The sequence below is a fragment of the Agrilus planipennis genome, unplaced genomic scaffold (assembly GCF_000699045.2).
Source record: "Agrilus planipennis isolate EAB-ADULT unplaced genomic scaffold, Apla_2.0 scaffold242, whole genome shotgun sequence".
Classification (NCBI taxonomy): domain Eukaryota; kingdom Metazoa; phylum Arthropoda; class Insecta; order Coleoptera; family Buprestidae; genus Agrilus; species Agrilus planipennis.
Window position 1 is genome coordinate 90,474 of NW_020439006.1, and position 15,653 is coordinate 106,126.

General features: G+C 33.9%; 1 protein-coding gene across 1 annotated transcript; it reads right to left on the reverse strand.

Moving 5' to 3' along the window:
* Window positions 1-522: 522 nt before the first annotated feature.
* Window positions 523-12,399, reverse strand: LOC108741214 (nuclear receptor corepressor 1-like). The gene is made up of 3 exons (XM_018475917.1): window positions 12,181-12,399; window positions 2,156-2,899; window positions 523-2,091 (listed from the first exon to the last, which is right to left on the reverse strand). Exons 1-3 carry the CDS (start codon window positions 12,199-12,201, stop codon window positions 1,204-1,206), a joined length of 1,653 nt encoding a protein of 550 aa, XP_018331419.1. The 5' UTR covers window positions 12,202-12,399; the 3' UTR covers window positions 523-1,203.
* Window positions 12,400-15,653: the final 3,254 nt, after the last annotated feature.

The window sequence follows — 15,653 nt, forward strand, 5'->3', positions numbered from 1 at the left end:
GTGTATTTCTTCTAAAAATACAACTTCGATCATTATTTTCTGAATCTATTAAGGCAATCGAAATTGAAAATCCGAAATTGGATTTTTTTGGTTTTTTTATGATATTTAATTTCGATTGCATTGTGGGAGTGGGAGGGGCTTGTTGGTTTTCGATTTTCCGTTTCCTGTTTCATCCACCTCGTATTTATAGTTGTTACAAGAAGAAGCAATGGCGTCGAAATTTTCAAGGTAAGTTTTCTGCTGTTTTGTTAGGTATTTCCATAGGTTGGCGACCAGAATTTGTTTTCAACGTAATATTTACAATCAATACTAGCGATTGATCATATTTTTTCTCTTGGCAATTTTGAAAAAGCACCTTAATTACCATTTTATTACTTTTGCAAGATGGCGCTTGGTCACAAACCAGAAAATTCTTTTAACTTTTGCCTCTAAATTCCAATAATATCAACTAATATTGCCTTATTATTTAAACTTTTATTAATAAATTCATAGGTTTTGTATTTTCGAAAATTAAAAAAGTCGTAACTAATAGACTTCTATTTGTATTCGATTACATATGTATAATGTGGTATATACAAGGTGAAAACTTATAAAAATTTCCATTGTGCAGCTATTGCTGTAGTAATATCACTTACACATGCTTAATGCTAACATTTATCTATGTGTAATTTGAAATTATTGAACTACACTTTTCTAAAATCGAAATGGTTTTTAATTGTTACAAATAAATGTTTAATAGAGAAGTAAAAGTATACAAAATTATATTTAGGTAACAACAGGTAAATAGATATAAAGGTAACGACAAAAGAAACGCATTTGTTTTTCTCTATGTACAACAATTTTGTTATTTTTGGAAAACAACACACAGGCAAGCAGCAATTGTTTAACGAGTCGCCCTAAAATGGCACATAAGCAAACAAATCTTTTGAATAGCTGTTATACGAGAAAGGAAATTGATACTTTGGTTGAAAATTAGAAAACAAAAAGAACAAATTAGGTACACAAAGTCTAAATTATTTCAAAATTTAAGAGAAAAAAGCTGAAAACCAGTCAGAAAAATTAAAACTCGAAGAATCACTACACTTATTAACATTTTCTGACACTAATTATCGTCCTTTTTTAACTACACTTGTATCACTTTTCTAAATCAGTTCATCATAAAATTTATTAATTAAAAATGACTCACCTTATTATTGGTACAATTTAAAATTGAATGTTAGACCCTCTTAAGAAGGAGTCTATTTGGCCATTGTTGTATCGCTGCTGGGGTTGAACGAAATAATACTGTCTTGGAGATGTTGCTTGGGCTTGTGCCTGGGCTTGAGCTTGGGCTTGGGCCTGTTGTTGCTGCGCTCTCACTCTTTGCTGTTGCGCAAATAATTCTGCAGAATTTTGGAACTGCAATCCCGATTGTTGCTGTTTGTAAAGGGTTTGGGGAGGAATTTCAGGTCTAGGTCTAAACACGGATGGTTGCTGGATGTACTGCGGTCGCGGCTGTTCCACATAGGGCTGAATATTTTGGCTCACTTTAAAATTACCCTGGGTTTGTGGCAGAGTTTGGTACAACTGGGTCTTATACTGTCCAATGGACGGGTCAAAGACCAATTCGGATGAATAAACAGGGTTTCCACTTAGGGTTTCAGGTTTTGAAGGTGCCAGAGGAGCTGGAGCTTGGTGGGGTTTGATGGGTTTTGGTAATAAGTTTTCGTTCGCGATAAAGTTGTTGGGTTGTTGGTATTTCCGGAGTTCGGCTTCCAGATCGAAGGTGGGTCTCGGTTGTAGGATGAGCGACGAGGGGGTGCTAGAGGGTAAGAAGTGAGGTCTTGGCGTAACCGAAATTTGTTTGGTATAAAGCACAGGTGGGGCCGGAGTCACTCCTACTTGGAGAAGTTGCGGTCGGTAGGTGGTAGCTGGTGCCTCGACCTTTGCTGGCAGTGTTGACCTGGGTCTGGAGCTCGCAGACACGGGCGTGATGCTCTGTTTATAGATGATCGACGACGGGGTGGTTGGTTGCACCCTTTGGTATATCTTTGGGGATTCTCTTGTCTCGTACTGGGGTTGCGTTTGATACGATGGGCTTGTGCGATAACTCTGCAAAAAATTTGAAGATTTCTAGTCTAGTCTTCCCACCTGGGAACCATTATTTAACATTTACCGTTATTGTTGGTCGCAACACTTGCTCGGGTTCGGGTTGTTCTTCTTCTTCGGAACTGTAGGTATTTTGGAACAGTGCAACAGCTGGTTTGGGGGTTGGAACAACGGGAATTGGCTTGTAAGGTCTTACAGGTCTGACGGGGTAATTCTGCGGGACATTTTCATCTTCATCCCTACCGTTTCCTTTCTCTTCTTCGTCTTGATCGTCTTTGGGGGCGTTTGGATCACACGGATTACCAGAAACGTACGTGAACTCTCTCTTGTTGCCGTCAGGATCTACGTATCCATATTTACCCCTAACAACGCAATCGGTTCCTCTCGTTTCTTCCTTGAAACTACCATCGGCGGCTTCGTAGCCAAACGTAAACGACCCATCGTCGTTTACCTTGTTGTAGTTTCTAATGGTTTGAACGGGGGGTTGTTTGGGTGCTGATTCTCGCTGCCTTTGTGCCGCCGCGGCCTTGTACGCCGCACCTCTGGACGGTTGATAGTAGTTGTCCCGCGATGGTGAGGACCTGGTGGGGGCGGCTGCTGTAGGTTGACCATAATATCCGTTGTATTGGTCTGCAGATACTAGAACCACCCTCTGGTTAGGTTCTTGTTCTGATTCGTCCTCTGAATCAGGTTCTAGGGCCGAATAGTATTGCACGTTGGCGTCTTCTTCGTCTGATGTTGGTCTCACGCGGACTCTTCTTGCTTCTAATGTTGTAAGAAGCACGAAGAAACCTATTAAAATTGTTGCGCCCTGAAAAAAAATTGTACAAATTCAGGGTGCTTTCCGCAACATTCCTCTAATTCTTAAGATTCATATATTTCAAGAATATTTTGTTTTGTTTGCTTGTTTTACTAATATCTCTCTCTTTTGTTTCAGATGAAAAAATTAAGTCAAAACAGTGTTCCCGACAGAAAGGATTCCCGCCATACACAAAGACGATTTTCTGCAAATATGTGATGAGTCCCCACGTTTCAACCCAACATTCCCCATATTAGGTAATATTTCTTTACTATATTGTTTACAGCTAAACATTTATTATCTATTTGTTTTGTTTGCTTGTTTTACTAATATATCTCTCTTTTGTTTCAGATGAAAAAATTAAGTCAAAACAGTGTCCCCCCAAAAAAGATTCCCGCCATACACAAAAGTGATGAGTCCCCACGTTTCAACCCAACATTCCCCATATTAGGTAATATTTTTTTACTATATTATTTGCAGCCAAACATTTTTTATCTATTTGTTTTGTTTACTTGTTTTACTAATACATCCCTCTCTTTTGTTTCAGATGAAAAAATTAAGTCAAAACAGTGCCCCCGACAGAAAGGATTCCCGCCATATACAAAAACGATTTCCTGCCTGCAAATATGCGATGAGACCCCACGTTTCAACCCAACATTCCCCATATTAGGTAAGATTTCCTTACTATATTGTTTACAGCGAAACATTTATTATCTATTTGTTTTCTTTGCTTGTTTTACTAATACATCTTTCTTTTGTTTAGATGACCAATTACCTACAACAACGATTTCGTGTAATTATTATGGATTATCGCCCTGAATTAGACAATAATCGCCAAATTTCTGTCACACACAAAGACCCTCTGCAATAATGGGTGATGAATCTAAACATCAACATATAATAGGTAATATTTCTTTACAATATATTATGTAAAGCTAAACTTTTATTGACCAAATCATTACATAATCCATACACTAAAAAAAAACATAGAATACTATACACACATATATATAGGAATATTATTTGTTATTGTTTTAACTCGTTTTACTAATATATGTCTCTTTTGTTTCAGATGATCAATTATTTCGTCAAAAAAGTTGAAGAATTATCCAAGATTCCAGTCAGGTCATTTCCTGTAATTATTATGGGTCATGGGTGGTCTGTGTTATGGTTGTCAATCGTTCAGTGACGAAGATGGTCCCTCCAAGTGCTGTCTCATCGTTGGCGACTTGATATAACAAATGTGCAAACTAATAAGCCATTCTGTTTATCAAGGATCTGTTGTTTTTTCATTTGTCTTCATTTTTTCTTTTGTTTTATTTTCGTCGATTGTTTCTTTTCCATTGTCTTATTCACCAATTAACGAGTTTTTGTACTCATCCTTCTGTTAATTTACTATTTACTCCACCATTCTGCAATTCTTCTTGTGCAACGTTTTCTGTTTTTCCCACACTAGCATGTCGTGCTTGTGGTGACATTTCAACAAAACTCTACGTTTATTTATTATATTGATTTGTTTGCCTACACATTCTGTGTACATTATATTTAATTAATAATTGCAAACTAATATGCAAATTATTAATGAAGAGACTGACGCTAATACATGTGGTTCTCCAATTATACTAGAAGTCGATGTTTTTTAAATAAGGGTTGCAAGTCCACTCACAATTTATACATTGTTTATTTATTATATTGATTTGTTTGTCTACACATTATGTGTACATTATATTTAATTAATAATTGCAAACTAATATGCAAATTATTAATGAAGAGACTGACTTTGTCTATTATACCAGAAGTCGATGTTTTTTAAATAAGGGTTGCAAGTCCACTCACAATTTATACACTGTTATGTGTATACCTGTATGCTGTATATTTTATTTATTTGTGCAATGTTTATTTGCTAATTTTTGTGTCTACATATTTGGATATTTCGTTGCTGTTATAACGAATTGTTTTTTAAAAACAATTGAAACTCCTGTTTGCCATCACCTTTCTTGTTTCCGATTTCTTACTAATTTTCACTTGTCTTACTTGGTTCGTTTTGGTGGCTTGTGGCCTCTTGGTGACAAATTGTAAACTAATATGCACATTATTCATAAAGAGACTTCGCTGCCAAAACATAGTCCTTTTATCGTACTCTATATTTGCTGATAATTTCCCTATAATCCCAGAAGTCGATAATTAACAAAAAAGGGTTGTAAGTCCACCCACAATTTGAAAATATTTATATGTGTTTATATATGTGTTATTTCTCTTTTGTTTCAGATGAAAAAATTAAGTCAAAACAGTGCCCCCGACAGAAAGGATTCCCGCCATATACAAAGACGATTTTCTGCAAATATGTGATGAGTCCCCACGTTTCAACCCAACATTCCCCATATTAGGTAATATTTCTTTACTATATTGTTTACAGCTAAACATTTATTATCTATTTGTTTTGTTTGCTTGTTTTACTAATATATCTCTCTTTTGTTTCAGATGAAAAAATTAAGTCAAAACAGTGTCCCCCCAAAAAAGATTCCCGCCATACACAAAAGTGATGAGTCCCCACGTTTCAACCCAACATTCCCCATATTAGGTAATATTTTTTTACTATATTATTTGCAGCCAAACATTTTTTATCTATTTGTTTTGTTTACTTGTTTTACTAATACATCCCTCTCTTTTGTTTCAGATGAAAAAATTAAGTCAAAACAGTGCCCCCGACAGAAAGGATTCCCGCCATATACAAAAACGATTTCCTGCCTGCAAATATGCGATGAGACCCCACGTTTCAACCCAACATTCCCCATATTAGGTAAGATTTCCTTACTATATTGTTTACAGCGAAACATTTATTATCTATTNAAAGATGTGAATCCACCATGTACATCTTGCCTGTTGTGTTAATTAATGTAAACTGTTTGTCCTCCTCTGACTCATGTCATTTGTCGTTGGTTTTCCTTTGATGTTTTCTTTGAATTGGTCCCTGATCAAAACAACCTTTCATAATTTTATGTGCTTTTTGGTGTGCTTATTTCTATTTAACATTTTGAAAACTTTGTGGTTTGACTCTGATGTTAATACCATTAGAGAGGAACTAGTTATGGAATTATAAGATTATCATACCACAGTTGCTGATATGATCATGATACAATCGTCGCAGGTTTTTTGGTAACAAATGAACACCAGATTGTTGTAATGCTTACTTTGTTGGCTTACGGTTTGACTCTGCTAAGTTTCTGTACCTACATAAACTGCCTAATGTAAATTTGAAGTGCGCTCCGTTCGAAAATATTTTTATATACCTATTTGTGGATAATTTCTCAAATTTCCTGTTATATAACGACATATATCGTAATGATAGAGTCACAATTCTGTCGTGTTCCGTGAAAGTATGTTTTTCCGTGTTTCTTTACTGCGTAATCAGACAGTTGCGCTCTAATGAGATTACATTATCTACTGTGACCACTTGCAAGGTGTTAGTTGCATACCAGAACTCATAGTATAATAATACCTATGCGAAGGTGTTAATCAATAAAACATTAAGAACTATGGTCCCGTTTATTAGGACACCATAAGCAAGTTTGGTCAATTAAGATAACATCTATATAAATTCGCTGTATGTGTATGTTGGTACAGATAGATGCATGAGAACTACATTATTGAGACCATGGTAATAGTGCATTATAATAGTCACTCATTTATGAACAAATTGTGTTACCGGCTGTACCTGGCGAGGTTTTCCTTTTCCTCTCTTGATGGATCACTTTGAAACCTGTTGATGTTGAAACTGCTAGAAAAAGTTGTACCACCCACGGAACACGTCAAGTTAAATATTGTACATACTGCAAAATAAAGTTCAATTGAGCTTACACCATATGCTAGTAGGAGACTATTTATTTAATTTGCTTGTTTATCTCCTCCCTGTAACACCTACAGTAATTAATTTCTTCGGTTTGTCTGACAGCTGCATTCTGCTACAATAAAAACGGTGGCAGTTGTTCCAATTGTTGCGATCCTTTCATTTGTCAACAAGTGCCATTGCTGTTCTTTTGTTTCCTGTATACGTCGATTGTTATAATTGACGGTAATTACGTATATTCTGTCTCGACTTAAAGTTCATGCAAATATAATTTTTCAATAGTAATTTCGATTTCGAAATTCCGTCGCTCCAGTTCTTGAAATTACCGTCCATGTAATTTTCTTTCTACATGCCGATTCGAATTTTATGACGTGCATTTCTCAAGACACTATTTAAAACACAAATTAAATCATTTGGGTCACGCCTCGCAGGATTACAATAAATAATCATCAACCTTGGCATTAAAACTACCAGATGCGTATCACATCGCATTCATGCGAGTGTGTGTGTTACGTTCTTCGGCTAATAATAATGATAATAATAGTAAAACAAATTCGTTTTGTCAAAGTCAGTCGCAAAAAATTAAACTTCTTCCTGCTTTATTTACAACGAAGTATTGTTACTGCTTGTAAATACCTACAGAATTAATTTTGTACACAAATAACTGGCAACTTCTAGAAGGATTAATTACTTTTGGTCCCGTTGAATGACTAATCGAGCTGTCTCATTTTAATCACGCATACACCATGCTCACGAATGGAGATCTTGCATAATCTTGCAGTTGTCTTTTTTTTTCACTACGGTTCTTATGCGAACGAACACGGAGCCACAGGTGAAGGTCGTTTTCAAGAGGCGATGTCTATTATATGTATGTATATGGAATGGTACCTTTATTCATGGTACTGCGGATCTGCGTTTGTTGTGTTCCACCTCCTGACGAGTTTCCATGGGATCATTTCAACCTTCACACATCGTAAAAGTTGACTATTATGAAAGGCGTGGTTTTGCAATTCACTAAACAAATTTGAAAATAGTAACGGGACAATTTCCGTATGTCTTTTTTTTTTGAACAGGCCGACTAAGGTGAAAGCAATTTTTCGTCTGTCGTTTGTTTTTTTTTTAACTTTTACATGGGTAATTAGTAAAACTGCGTAATGCAGAACTAATTTTGCGAATATATATGTATGGATTTGAATCGATTCATAAGGAGAAAGGTGATAATGTATATATATATATATATATATGTACCTGCTTAGAACTACTTATTGAATGCTCCAGTTCACACGGATAATCCAAAGGTAAAAAACTTTCATTTCCTTCAAATAACTTACCTTCATCTGATCAAAACACTATGCAATATATGTACCTACATGTCGAAGCCAATTCGTAAAATTTGAACTGAGAAAACCAGTAAGGTTTTGGTTTTTCGAGTTGTTTATTCGTTGATTCGTTATAAATTAATTAAGGGTTGTAAGTCCGCTCTCAACTACAATCGTTTTTAATTTACATGTGCATATGACTTCTACTTTTTCTAAAATTCAACACTGACCTATGTCTATGATTGCCAGATAATTATATACGTATTAACAATACTAAAAAAAAAATGCTGTCACTGTACCTAATTTGTTCAATAATAAATTTACTGGTTTATTAATTGTTGTTTATTTGTGCATTTGTTTTTTTTTTGGGTTTTTAGTCCGTTTCTTTGTTATATGTGGTTGTTTGTACAGTAGTAGTGGTAGGGGTTGTAAGTCCAACAACAAAAAAAGAAATGTTTCTAAGTCGCTAATACCACACACTAAAACATTTTAATATATGATTTCGTAAACATATTACTGTATATTATGCATTTTAAAACTGTGTGAAAAAAGTGCTCCTTTTTTTAATTGCGGCAGAAGAAAAAACAATGGCTAATTAATTCCCTGGAGATTTTTGTGTCCGAATGCTGTTCAATTGTTTTAAGCAACTTTTGAAAGAATAATAAATTATGGGAAACACAAAACAATAAAAGTACCATTTACTACACATAAGTTCAGCGACGTCTGATGCACTTGGATTACGTTGCCTAAACAAAAATTTCGAAAATTTTTGGATTTCTTTCGTCAATAGTTTCTAACGAAAGAAAGAGATGTTCCCCTTTTACTGTTCTGATTTTTTCATCTTTCAAAAATGGTACTACCTGTGCCTATAATACATCGTGAGAAAACAACCGTGCACCTAGTACCATTGTTTCTGCCGATTTCATGTTAAAAACATACAACTAACCTTTACAACATGTAACTACATTCGGTCGAGATTGGGCAATAATTTATTATAAGAAGTAGGTACAATTGCAACCATTGCAGCATACAAAAGTAATTCGTTATGTAAGGACACATGTTTTCTGTCCACATACTCTTGTTACCTTGCCCCTTTGACCTCTAATGTGCCAAAATCCACTACACAGTTTGACGTTGGGTCTTTCTCGTCGTAGACTACCATAATTACATGCTATCAGGCTTAAAAATTAGAGCAACATCGCGAGAACAAAAGATAACCGATGGTGTTTTTTTTATGAAATATGGTCACAGTTTTGTCTACTGTTAAATTGTACTTTCACATCGGAAGTACGAACAACGAAACATGTTAAAGTGCCTTGTAATGACACAGTACAACAAGAGCAAAGAAAGCTATGTAGTTTACTTAGATTATATTAGAAGTACGGCTTCTGAAATGCAGTGGCGGGTCTTGGGGGGTGAAATGGGGGAAAAAAGTCGCCGATGTTTGATATTCAAAGAATTAAAGGCTTTAAGGATGTTCGAGTCGAAGACCTTCTGGTGGTGATGATCGTAAAGAAGAAGAATAAAAAATGAAGTCTTTACTTTGACAAAAAAAAAACAATAGAAATACCACTTGTTTTGAATGTTAAGTATCTTAATTTGTTAGTGTTTTGTTTTTCATGTCAGTTGTTTTGTTACTGAGGTTCATTTTTTTTATTTAATATTCCACGTTTTCCAAGAATTGTTCCCGTGTCCACCCGTACAAAAAAATTTGTTTTGTGGGTATATTTAGTCGTAGGTACATACTTTTCAATTACCTACATCGATTGCCCAAGTTCTTGATAAAGAAATAACGCATAATAGAAGTCTGTGTGACATGTACGTTTATTGTTATTTATATTCTGTTAACTAACCGAGAAGTTTTTCCTTCAAATGGTGTTTTTGTTTTTCATTTTATACTGAAAGAAGTCGTTGCTTAACTGCCGGTGTTGGCACAGTCAACTACAAGGAACTATAACGAGGTTATTGTTAAACAAATGTTGTTCTAGTAATATTAACAATAACAGGTATCTAATCATAAAAGAAAATGTTATCGTTGGAAAATTCTTTGATTGGTTACTGTCAGAAATCTAATATAACATACGTGTTACGCAAGAGAAAAGATAAGTGGCATGTTTTAAGTGAAAGAATTTGAATTTATTATCTAATTGGAAAGCTTTCTCTTTCGATGTTTAATTGATTATGGGCTCTGAGGACATCGACGACGACATAACCGGAATGGTTGACAGCATGCTGCCCGCCACTGCACTGCAATTTAAAAAAAAAAATATGGTGCATTTGTTCAAACAAAAGTCGATTGCACTTTCACTTTTATTGCCGAGCAATTTTTTTACGGCTAATGTAAAATTCAGCTCGTGGTTTTCGCATAATTTTCTATTACTTCCTTGCAACAAGTAACGTAAAAAATTAAGGAAACAATTAGTCGCAGTATTAATAGGGTAAAGTTCAAACATACAAAAAAAAAGATAGTCTACTAATAGTAATTCGTGTCGTGGGACCACATTTCTCCGAGAATTAATATTTTATATCAAGGTTTATGTTACTTTTAGGCCTTGAATGATCGTTTTCACACCGTTAATTGGTCACATTACATTCCTGAAAGTAATACGTGGAACTTACTATAGTTTTTTCACACGATGAAGGAATATTAAGTACCTACAGCGATACCACACAACATGCTGTGTAAAGAAAGTATGTATCTAAGTTTTAAGGGGACTATACGAAGATTGTTACCAGCTGACCGTCTTTGGAAGAAAAAATGTTGCACCACATGCGTACATTAAACAATTACTTACATATTACAATTTTCACTTTCATTTTTCAACGTTTCACAGTTTCACTTTCAAGAAAAATTCACTTAATAAGCGATTTTAAATTGTCTCTGTCGATTAAAAATAAATTAGCCGCAATGCAGTGGATATAAATATATTTTTAATTGCCTTCATAATTACAAATGATGACGTAAAAAAATTGGGACGGTTATCGGTTTTTGAATTAATTCTCTGAGGCTTAAGATTCGTACCTTTGGTTCGTTACGTTTTTGCGGTTTTATGATGGTCCACGAGGAAATTGGCGATGCTCTATCTAAATCTTCTTAATTATTATATAATCTTAATTATAATCTTATTACATGACCTGGTGGTTTCTGAAATTCTACTTGTTCGAGGCATTTCGACTTTTTCGTTAATGTAGATCATGCGATAACGCATTGAATAATAATTTTATAACTGCAAGGTCACAATTCGTCGTTTTCGATTAATTAAATTTACTGACTTCAAAGCATTTTCAGGTCAAAACCTATTGGAATATGTAAAAGTGGTTTGAACTTTAGCTAATCGTAAATGAACTGTTTCCTGCGATTAAAACAATTTACTTTAATTAAAATGCTGTAGCTGACAATATAACTAATAATAATAACAATAATCAGAGTCAATGTGGCACACCAACAATATCGTGATTAATTAATTACAAAAATAAGAAACTTACACTGGCCTATTTTGAAAATAAAAATCGATTAATTTAATTCAACACTCCGTATAATAATTACTGTGATAATTATTTATTGAAGCAATCTAAGTACACTAGTGTCTATTGCCAATAAAAAATCCGTGAACAATGTTCTTCAAGGTAATTTCCCATCTCTGGTGTTGTTTCAAAGTTTGGTTTCGTCAATTTACGAACAATGGAGACAATTTCCGGTTTTTAATTATGTTTGGAGAGTAAAAGTTGACTTGGATAGATAATTCAGTATCTTTACTCAAAAGTTACATGTTATGGGTTGATTGTCTAAGGAAATACCAAGTAAATCCTTTTTCGTATTATGCTAATGGGAATCCGTTCTGTCCTGTTAAAATATAGATCATCCAAAATCAACAATTTGAAAATTCTTATTAAATGTTAACATCCCTGATATCCAAAATAGGCCTAAGGATAAGACGCTTGGACGGTCATCCGATTCTATAATATTGTATTATGAGCTATACCAGCTGCATCGATTTCTGTTACAATTGCAATTTTAGGTAGTTTTGTTCACGCCTAACTGATACCGATTTTTTAATTAATATTCCACGTTGCTTTTTCGTTTAATGAAAATAAAAAATTGATATTGTTAAAGTTGCTGTACTTACCAAGCTCTTCCGCAGAAACATCCTGCTGCTTCACCTTTAGAAATATTCCCCAAAAGAAAAGACAATCACAAACGAAAAAGTTACTTTACACAAGAACTCGCTGTGTTAACACAGTAACACTTTATCGAATTGAAAATACGTTTTAGCCTGCCACAAAATGTTCTTGTTATTATTTTCTTCGACGGCACCGTTACGCGTATTATACTCACTAAATGTTTAGACACTTTCATTTATAACTTGCGTTTGGCGAAGCTCAGGAAGGAGGGGCTACCTCCACTAGGTCTAGGCTACTAATGTAAGAAATTACCTTTGATCGTATGCTAGAATGAGGTATAGGTATCTATGCAAAAGAAATCCTATAAACCCTTTAGGCCTTAGGCCCAAATGACGCACAATCTACTATAGAGCAGTTGTTGGTACGATGCTGAAGAAGGCCATTACGCAAAAGGGCTGTCAGTTCACTATAAATATACAGTCATCACCAATGCCAAATTTACATACACAAATCACTATTAATACTTTATTTTGTACAATTTCTTATTGAACTAAGAAAATAAAAAAAAACAAGTCATTTGGATAACCTCTGTCACAGTTTGCATCTGCTCTTGATGCGTGCAAAATCCTTAAACAATTTCTTCGGATGACAACTTTTTCTTAATTAATATCTCGATGTTGTACCCTCCGCACCAAACCATTTGATATTGTGTTAATTTTTATGGGTTAAGTTGTTCATAAATGTTTTAACGTTATAATTTTTACAATTTTACTTATTTTTATATTCTACTTCTACTCTATTCGTTTTGGGAATGTTCTTTGTCCGCTCCTGAAAGATATACATCGTTGTTCTTAAACTACTTTGGGGTTGAAAGTCCGCTCTTAATCATTTCTTGTTCTGTCTATACTTATGTATTTCTATTTATTTTTATGTGTTTTTTATAATTTTACTTGTACTCTAATTTTTTTTGGGAATTTTCTTCGTCCGCTCCTGCAAGATATACATCGTTGTTCTTAAACTACTTTGGGGTTGAAAGTCCGCTCTTAATCATTTCTTGTTCTGTCTATACTTATGTTTTTCTATTTATTTTCATGTGTTTTTTGTAATTTTACTTGTACTCTAATTTTTTTTGGGAATTTTCTTCGTCCGCTCCTGCAAGATATACATCGTTGTTCTTAAACTACTTTGGGGTTGAAAGTCCGCTCTTAATCATTTCTTGTTCTGTCTATACTTATGTTTTTCTATTTATTTTCATGTGTTTTTTGTAATTTTACTTGTACTCTAATTTTTTTTGGGAATTTTCTTCGTCCGCTCCTGCAAGATATACATCGTTGTTCTTAAACTACTTTGGGGTTGAAAGTCCGCTCTTAATCATTTCTTGTTCTGTCTATACTTATGTTTTTCTATTTATTTTCATGTGTTTTTTGTAATTTTACTTGTACTCTAATTTTTTTTGGGAATTTTCTTCGTCCGCTCCTGCAAGATATACATCGTTGTTCTTAAACTACTTTGGGGTTGAAAGTCCGCTCTTAATCATTTCTTGTTCTGTCTATACTTATGTATTTCTATTTATTTTAATGTGTTTTTTGTAATTTTACTTCTGCTCTAATGTTTTTTGGGAATTTACTTCGTCCGCTCCTGCAAGATATACATATACATCGTTGTTCTTAAACTACTTAGGGATTGAAAGAAAACCTATATATTCTTACAGATATAAAAATTGTCTAACCCCCCCTAGGAAAAATCTCACGCTACGCCCATGCTTGCTGCACAGTAATGGGAGTCGATGAAGAAGTTGGTTCTCCTGATTAATTGTTTTCTTTGTTCAGTCCTGGTGTTGATTTTTAGATAGCAGAAGTTCCAAATTAATTTCTACGAAAAAAACAGGTTAACTACTGAGATCAATGATTTGCAATACAAAACTATCTTATAATGATCTTGTTATTACCAATAGAATTATTTGTTTATTTATGGTTCCTGTCTACAAATTCTAATTAATGAAAATGATGGTAGGTAGACACTCTACTCACAACCATCAGAAGATTACCATACAGTATTTCATAATTAGTAAAAATGACATGCTAGGACCAATTAATCACAAGTAAACGTGTTATCATAGCTAAAATGTGCTTTATGCGATCCATTGATAAATCGACAATAATCTATTTCTGACTTTTAAAATAGAAATTATTTGTCATTTCTTTTATTTCGCTTGCGTCTAAATAGAAAAGAAAGTTAAAAATATGCCAAGTAATATGACTGTAGAATGATCTTATGAATTGGATTATTTTATTAATCAACGAATTAAGTGAAATACTAAAGGGTACTCTAATTTTTTTTTGGGAATTTTCTTCGTCCGCTCCTGCAAGATATACATCGTTGTTCTTAAACTACTTTGAGGTTGAAAGTCCGCTCTTAATCATTTCTTGTTCTGTCTATCCTTATGTTTTTCTATTTATTTTCATGAGTTTTTTGTAATTTTACTTGTACTCTAATTTTTTTTTGGAAATTTTCTTCGTCCGCTCCTGCAAGATTTACATCGTTGTTCTTAAACTACTTTGAGGTTGAAAGTCCGCTCTTAATCATTTCTTGTTCTGTCTATCCTTATGTTTTTCTATTTATTTTCATGTGTTTTTTGTAATTTTACTTGTACTCTAATTTTTTTTGGGAATTTTCTTCGTCCGCTCCTGCAAGATATACATCGTTGTTCTTAAACTACTTTGGGGTTGAAAGTCCGCTCTTAATCATTTCTTGTTCTGTCTATACTTATGTTTTTCTATTTATTTTCATGTGTTTTTTGTAATTTTACTTGTACTCTAATTTTTTTTGGGAATTTTCTTCGTCCGCTCCTGCAAGATATACATCGTTGTTCTTAAACTACTTTGGGGTTGAAAGTCCGCTCTTAATCATTTCTTGTTCTGTCTATACTTATGTTTTTCTATTTATTTTCATGTGTTTTTTGTAATTTTACTTGTACTCTAATTTTTTTTGGGAATTTTCTTCGTCCGCTCCTGCAAGATATACATCGTTGTTCTTAAACTACTTTGGGGTTGAAAGTCCGCTCTTAATCATTTCTTGTTCTGTCTATACTTATGTTTTTCTATTTATTTTCATGTGTTTTTTGTAATTTTACTTGTACTCTAATTTTTTTTGGGAATTTTCTTCGTCCGCTCCTGCAAGATATACATCGTTGTTCTTAAACTACTTTGGGGTTGAAAGTCCGCTCTTAATCATTTCTTGTTCTGTCTATACTTATGTTTTTCTATTTATTTTCATGTGTTTTTTGTAATTTTACTTGTACTCTAATTTTTTTTGGGAATTTTCTTCGTCCGCTCCTGCAAGATATACATCGTTGTTCTTAAACTACTTTGGGGTTGAAAGTCCGCTCTTAATCATTTCTTGTTCTATCTATTCTTATGTTTTTCTATTTATTTTCATGTGTTTTTCGTAATTTTACTTGTACTCTAATTTTTTTTGG